This window comes from Branchiostoma lanceolatum, chromosome 17 (assembly GCF_035083965.1).
Source record: "Branchiostoma lanceolatum isolate klBraLanc5 chromosome 17, klBraLanc5.hap2, whole genome shotgun sequence".
NCBI classification, from domain to species: Eukaryota; Metazoa; Chordata; class Leptocardii; order Amphioxiformes; family Branchiostomatidae; genus Branchiostoma; species Branchiostoma lanceolatum.
In genome coordinates, this window is record NC_089738.1 from 5107342 (window position 1) to 5114783 (window position 7442).

At 37.8% G+C, this 7442-nt stretch overlaps 1 protein-coding gene across 1 annotated transcript; it reads left to right on the forward strand.

The window, feature by feature from the left end:
• Window positions 1-784: 784 nt before the first annotated feature.
• LOC136423312 (uncharacterized) lies at window positions 785-6865 on the forward strand. Its single transcript, XM_066411436.1, has 11 exons — window positions 785-860; window positions 1398-1440; window positions 3480-3692; window positions 3863-3899; window positions 4333-4469; window positions 4575-4637; window positions 5168-5260; window positions 5817-5877; window positions 6055-6118; window positions 6413-6452; window positions 6746-6865. The coding sequence occupies exons 1-11, from the start codon at window positions 823-825 to the stop codon at window positions 6863-6865; spliced, it is 909 nt and encodes a 302-aa protein (XP_066267533.1). The 5' UTR covers window positions 785-822.
• Window positions 6866-7442: the final 577 nt, after the last annotated feature.

The following is a 7442-nucleotide window of genomic DNA, read 5'->3' on the forward strand; positions in this document are numbered from 1 at the left end:
GGCATTATATATGTAGTAAGGTTGATTCTGAAGTTCTATCAATCGGAAAAACTATTTATTATTTACAATTTCTAGCAGATTTGCGTTGTGGAGGGGGGGGTGGGGGGTGGCTGGCAAAACGATTTAAAAAAAGCTAAGACGATGCAAGGCAATGTATACGCTTACCTGTGGCGATGACGATGCTAGGAAAACCTAAAATTCTATACGAGTACAATCAAAGCGGAAACGTTTTGGTAATACCAATACTGAGACCCTCTAACATATAACCCTTGAGACGCCGGAGCTTGGTATCACCCGGAAGTTTCCGTCTGGGTCGCAAAGGCTCAAAGAATTGTTCATTATACGCTTTTTATATAGCAGGTGTCCGTGTATCGACACAATAAGTTGTATCCAACTTAGTGAGCCATCGTGAGCGACTTCAAAACGTCTGTAAAGGCAAGGATCTGAAATGACGAATTAATACGTCATTTTCCAATATGGCGTACCCGTTATTTACATTGCCCCTTTTTGGAATCATAACAAGATAGGTTCCGGTAATATTAATCATATGGTGAAAGAAGAGCCCTAACCAAGTAAATGATGCAGATCAAAGATGGATAAGATCCACATGCTGTGTTGGGAAGCTGATTAATTTTTGAATGTCAGAATAATCAAACAAATTTTACACCCCTCCCCAACATAAATGGGTGTATTCCAAGTATCCGGAATATAATCATGATAAACGTCTATGGAGAAGTTACTTTAAATGCATTTAATTTTTGTTTGTGAATTACAGTGGACATACCTTTCTACCTGAAGAGCCAACATCCTCCCATTGTAAATATGCCGAGACATCCAATACGGAAGGAATTGACTTACAGGTACGATAATATAATGATAGTAGATTTTCAAATGACTTGTTCTTGCTGACACTTGGAATCAAATGCAAAAATTCATATATAGATAGCGTACCACAGCGTTGCCTCCCGCGTGGAATAGATCTTACTAGTAATGATTTGTCCTTTAATTTTGTTTCGTTAACTATATATGGCAGCCGGTTTGGAAACATTTATCACATTCTGCATCCACACAGAGTATTCTGTTAATATGTCATTTGTTAGGACAGATAGTTCTTTCCCGGAACAGAACAATGTACTTTTTGTGTAAAGTGGTAGCAGCTTCAATCTCAGAATAATAGCATGAAAATACCAAATGTTCTTACAAAATCTTTGAAGTAATCCTATAGTATAAGTCACTTGGAATTGCCTATGTTAGCATGGAATTCACAATTATATATACCAAAGTATGACCTAAGTATCAATTCACGGTTCCAGTACATGGTGATTACGATACCATGGCCTATAGAAATTTATTAATTATAACGCATCTTCTATAATTATTGTTTTTGTCTAACTTAGTTATGATAATGTGAAGCGACTCTTGGAACACTTTGGACTGGACGTGAGTTGAAAGTTTATTATTTTTGAGACATACTATTTAATCATTTGGTATACCAGTGTCTAATCTGATGATTTGATAGAGTATTGCATAGCAGCTTGTAAATCTTATATCTGACAATACAATTTTGGATAGGCAATTGATACATTTATGAATATCGATAGTAATTATGTCGAATGTGAACTTACGCTCATACAGATATAAGTCACTAATAAGTCATGTAACGTTACATCAATAACCTCTAATTACACGTTTTCCAATTCGAACAAGTACTCCTCGAGTGTTTAATAAAATATAAGGGATTTTAATGAAATAATCATTTTGGTAGCGTTTGCATATGTTGTGTGTATGTATGTAATGTGGTTTAGTATCATAACTCAAGAAGCTATAGCTGAATTGTCATGACATTCAATATGTGGTTAAGTCATGTTCTATCGAAGAAACGGTTAGATTTGGTCCCCCTGCCGGCTTTCCTTGTTACTGCACCAGAATTTCCGGTTTCGATATCTTGTGTTCTATACTAGCTATGGTCACGAATTTTTGGTGGTAGATGGCTTATATAGCTTTCTTTCGAATTGCAGGGGGCGTTACTGGTGTAGACTGTAGAATCAAGATGATTTAGGAGGGCATGAATGAATGAATTGTTTTACCTTTAGGTAACTTCGATTGAGACCAGGGTAACGGTTTGTTAACTATAAGTTAGGACTTGATTTGCACAATCAATGGGGAAAATTCATGCATCAATTGTGCTGAATGACTTCACACTCAAAGTCAATACATATTTAACGTGGTTTGAGAGGGACATGATTTATAAAAATCTTGCTGATCATGGCCTACTCTGCATGATGAAAAAATGATTACATACTAGCAGTACCTTAAGGCACAGACAACCCCAGAAGCGGGTGTTATTTTTGTAAAAGACCACATCTTTATGAATACAAAATTAGCCAAGCTTGTAAAAATTATTCATAGATGAAAAAAAATAAATGAACCAGGAATTCAGTAGTGCCCCTTCATGCAGACCCATGGGGTGTGATACATGATGGAAATCATCCCTAAATATTGGTTCCTATGGGATAATTGCTGAAATTCTAGGTCAATTTTGGGTTAACACAATAGAAGAATTAAGTTGTTAAGGGTGGAAATTGATGAACATCTATTCACACACACGCTACCATTCATTTTCAACACCGGACCTAGATTTTCTAAGAGCTCCCCATTTCTGTGAGAGCCTTTTTTCAGTTCTTAAGTATGGGTTTCAATGGGATGATCAATAGAGATCAAAGTCCATCTTTGACCCAAAGCAAGTGAAAAATACAGTTATTAAGGCTTTAAGTTGACAAACAAGTATCCTGAAACACATTGCAAAGTATTTTTCAAGCTCAACCAAAGATTTATTAAGAGATCCCCGGTTGAAGTTTGCCCAATGGTTGTTCGCGATGTAAAATGTAACACCTGACTGTAATTAATCTGGAGGTTATTCGGGGGGGGGGGGTCAAAATAGTGATGCTATATAATGCAACTGCTGCCTAGTCCAGGTTCAAGATTAAGTTGCCAATACCATTACGTTCTTGGATTCAGAAAAATATTATAAGCAGAATCAGGGCCCCTGGTCTGTGCCATTAGTGGTGAATGACGGCATTCTCAAACTAGTGACACATGTAGGTTAGATAAAAGTAAATATCAGACATGAATTTATTTTTTTGAATTTTGCATAATCAATGAGCCAGACTGTCAAAGACATTGACTCATGAGGAAATGCTGTAATAGCTCCCTAAAGAAGGAAATTTGCAACATGTGATTTTGAAAAAAAGATAATGAATTTATATATGAATAGATTATCCTAAAATGATAATTTTGTGCATATCATTTGAATTGTGATGAGACAAAATTACGGTATGGGGTCGTTGAACTGTGGTTTTAGCTAAATAATGATGTATTTAATTTTTTGAAATGACGCCCAACGTCATACCATCTTAATAAATCAGAATCAAGACTGTCGCAACATTTTACACAAGCCTTCATTTTCACTTTTGTTTAAGTACCAGCAAAGCCCCGATGGCAGATATTCTTTCCCCCTTGATCAACTCATTGACTGCCTCACCGAGGAAGCATGTGTAAAGTGCGACACGGGGGAGCACGGGGCTGCACTATCAGGGTTCGAGGCTGCTCTTGGGATTGTTAATCACTTTCCCAATAAACCTCGCTCTGCCGTGGGCATCTACTGGCTCAGGGCACAGTATTGTTTTGATATGGTAAGTACAACCTAACTCCTTCACATTATATATCATAAATTACCTTTTTTAAATATTTTTTTACACCATGTATGAAACCAAACTTTTTGTCGACAAAAAATGTTATCGTTAAGTTACTTAGGCATAAGCGACAATCTTCCTTACGCATACTTGTTGACATATATCTGTAGGAAAATTTCCTGAAAGCCATTCAAGACTGCACACAAGGTAAGAAAAACAACACTCATTATCTACTTCAAAATTATAATCCTCGTGATAGAACTCAGTGACAATGACACAAACAATAGTATTGATCTAAATCAGGTTTATGTTTTGCTGATTATTTGTAAGATCTGATAAGCATTGATGTTTGGACAGACTGGTAAAATACTCGCTCACGTACAAGCTAAAGAAAGCTAGCACCACCAGTGCAGTAACAGCGCTGAGAGCTCATCTAATTTCTTTTTTTCGGCGTGCTTTACACCAACTGTTGAAAGAAGTTCCTATTATTTTCCTTTTAGTTCCTACTAGTTCCTTATAACAGTTGTGTAGTGGTATTTATTCCATGATTTAGGTTTATAATATCCTGATGTTTAAACCTTTAATGTTTGTAAATAGAAGCACATATGTATGTAACATTGTTACATTTGATCACATTTAGTCATCAATTCCGACAAAGACGGAACCGGTAGCTTCACATCGAAGAGCTACGAAATGAAGATTAACGCTCATCTTCGCTTAGGTCAAGCAGACCAGGCTCTCAAAACTGCCGAAGAATATGTCATCCACTATCCGTGGGTAAGAATGGCACCTTCAAGCAAACGACATAGTCAGAATTTCACATCAAACTTTGTTTCTAGTAGCGCATTAGCAAGAATGTTGAGCATAACAGGACTCTCTTAGATTACAGAAATCCAGACCTTCATCGGACAGCTAAAGAGGGATGAAAACGAACGAAGGCGCAAGGTTACTTCTTTTTGATTGTTATTTTAGTATCTAGTAAACATGTTCCACTTGCGTGATATTCTGGATTTCCCAGTACTGGTCCCAGAGTCTTATTTACAACGTACAAAACAGACGACGCTACTTATCCTGTTGACATGTAATCATGAAACATGGTAAGGTCAGAATATGCGGTGAAACGAGGACCGTATATGATAAACGCAGGTAAAACATTGAAGTTAAGCCCCCCCTCTCACTGGACCGGCGGTACGCTGGCGGCGTCGCTGCGTCCTGAACTGGATTCGTGTTACCTTTGACTTTATAATGGGACTATCATTCTAAACGTACAAGTATGGCCGAAAAGACATGAAAACACACAGTGCATACAAAAATTTGTTTTCTGTCGATGAAATTCGTTCCGTGTACATGTTTTGTCAGTTGGATCGGCCGCAGCTACGCCGCGAGCGTGCCGCAGGCCCAGTGAGAGGGGGGCTTTAGAGACAAGTTGTGTCATGTGTGTACAAACATTTGATTCTAATATATTCATCTTCTAGGCGAAGGAACTAGCTGACAACTTCATTGAAGAAGAAGAGAAAGAGAGAGCGAAGAAGAAGAAAATTGTCTGTGGAGCTACAACCAAACCCAAGGTAACTACTGCTGTTATCACTACTACGTAGTACTCTTGCTGCTGTTACTAGTACTGCTACATCTTCTTCTACTACTGCTACATCTTCTTCTACTGCTACTACCAAATACTACTACTGCTGTACTAGAACTACTACCTCAACAGATGCCACAACTACTATAACTACTACTTCTACTACCACTACTAATGCAACTACCACTACTAACCCTATTACTAATACTGATAACAGCCTAGAATAGAATTATGGTTGATGTCAATGTATGTGTCAGGGTAAAGACTGCAATCTGCCAGAATCTCTCTGATCGGGATTGCTGTCACTATGATGACATGTGTGCTCGAGTAATGTTAAAGCTGACATTATGTTTGCACTAATCGGCATAATAAAATCGTATGCAGGATTCTGTGAAACATCTTTGTTTTCTATGAATAATTTCTTGTATTGATTTTTTAAGATGAGAATAATTTTGCGCCTTTATGCATTCACTTATTATTACTCTTTTGCAACCATGTACCTGACCCGTTGCAGATAACATTTGTTTTATTTCTGATAATTGAAGCTGAAGGGAAAGAAGAAAAAGAAAACCAGACAAGTTCACACAGCTAGAACTGGCAACAGAGGTATTATGTGCAGGTTTTATGAAAATTCTACTCACTAATAGGAACTGTTCTTTGTAAGTAATGTAACATACATGCAGTTATGTTCAATTACATGTACTTGGATCAAACGAGAATTAGTGATGATGCCTAGTTTACCGTGCAAAGCGGTCTTATGGATAATCTCATGTACATCTTCAGATGTTACAAACGACGCAGAACCAGAGAAACATGCAGAGGATTTGGACGTGTCCAATGACTCAAGGTATAACATAATTGCTTGTGTACGACATCATTATCGGTGTATAGCATTATTGAAGTGATGATGTCAGAAGGGGATGATATATTGATGATCTGGTACACTCCAATTCTGACTGCATTGTAAGAAAAACATATCATACGTTCTTTCTACATCCTGTCGGCATATACTAGTAACTACTATTTTCGACTTGGTTTTCAATAATTTTACTCTTTTATCAATTTGATATGTCATATGATTTGTGTATTCTTCCGACTCCACCTTTCCCATGTGATGATAGATACCCCACTCTATCAACAGCGATTCCAGTAGCAGTGACAGCGGGCACCAAGAAGATAAGGTACAATCAATTTACGTTGATGAAGGTTGGACATACAGGTAATAAGATACCGCAAAAATAGTTACTCAGAAGCAACTGGATAAGATGTTGAAACAGTCAGACTTTTCAGATAGCATCCACGTCTGACCGTTTCAAAATAAAATTGTATCCAGTTGCTTGAGTATTACTAACTATTGCTTAATGTTAATATTGACAAAATGCATACAAGGGAACCTGAGTCGACAATGAAAACAGTAATGACAAAGTCATGACAACAATGTTAACATAATCATCAAGTTCCGAATTGGTTACAGGAAGAGGAAGATCAGGATGAGGTAGCAAATTGGACAACGGTGAGGAAACACCGACCGATTCCTACTCATAACAGATTTAACACTCCTCCTGCGGCAGGCAGTGCACACATGGGTGAGTGAGCCGTTGGAATCTTGAAATACCAACAGTTGTAATAGATAGATCTTGACATGCTTATCAAAAATCAGATTGTGATCAGCGGAAGGGCACAACAGACGTACCGGTGCAAATATTAAGCAAAGAACTGAATCATAATAAACAACATCTAACGTCACGTCATCTTTTCCTTAGCCTTCACTCAGCCGTATATCACCATTTATTTGCTCTTTTAGCAGTAGCGGGCCAGAAAACCTTTGCTGCTCAGCCAAAGGTTAAAGCTGCTGCATCACACAAACACCCTGGGGAGTACCCACCATTGATGATGAGAAAACCGCCGCAGCAAAAGAGTAGCACCCAGTGTGTGCAGCCCTACAAATCACCGATACAAGCTGCAACTAGACCCAAAACGCACTTCAAGCCTCGTAGATACGGTATGTTTATGAATCGTGCTCCAGACTATATCATATTCTAAATTTTGGGCAACACACGGTCGACAACACAAATGTAGTATTTGCAGTATAATTCGATCTCAAAGTCGCCAAGACAATATCCGATTATACTGTTTTGTTTTTTCTTCTTTTCAAAACAGATGAATCAACG

Bases quoted from the DNA above. Each gene is read 5' to 3' on its own strand.
- LOC136423312 (XM_066411436.1), top strand. From the start codon at position 823: ATGCCGAGACATCCAATACGGAAGGAATTGACTTACAG. The intron at 4,470-4,574 runs GTAAGAATGGCA...GGACTCTCTTAG, and splicing joins ATGTCATCCACTATCCGTGG to ATTACAGAAATCCAGACCTT. The intron at 5,878-6,054 runs GTATTATGTGCA...GTACATCTTCAG, and splicing joins AGCTAGAACTGGCAACAGAG to ATGTTACAAACGACGCAGAA.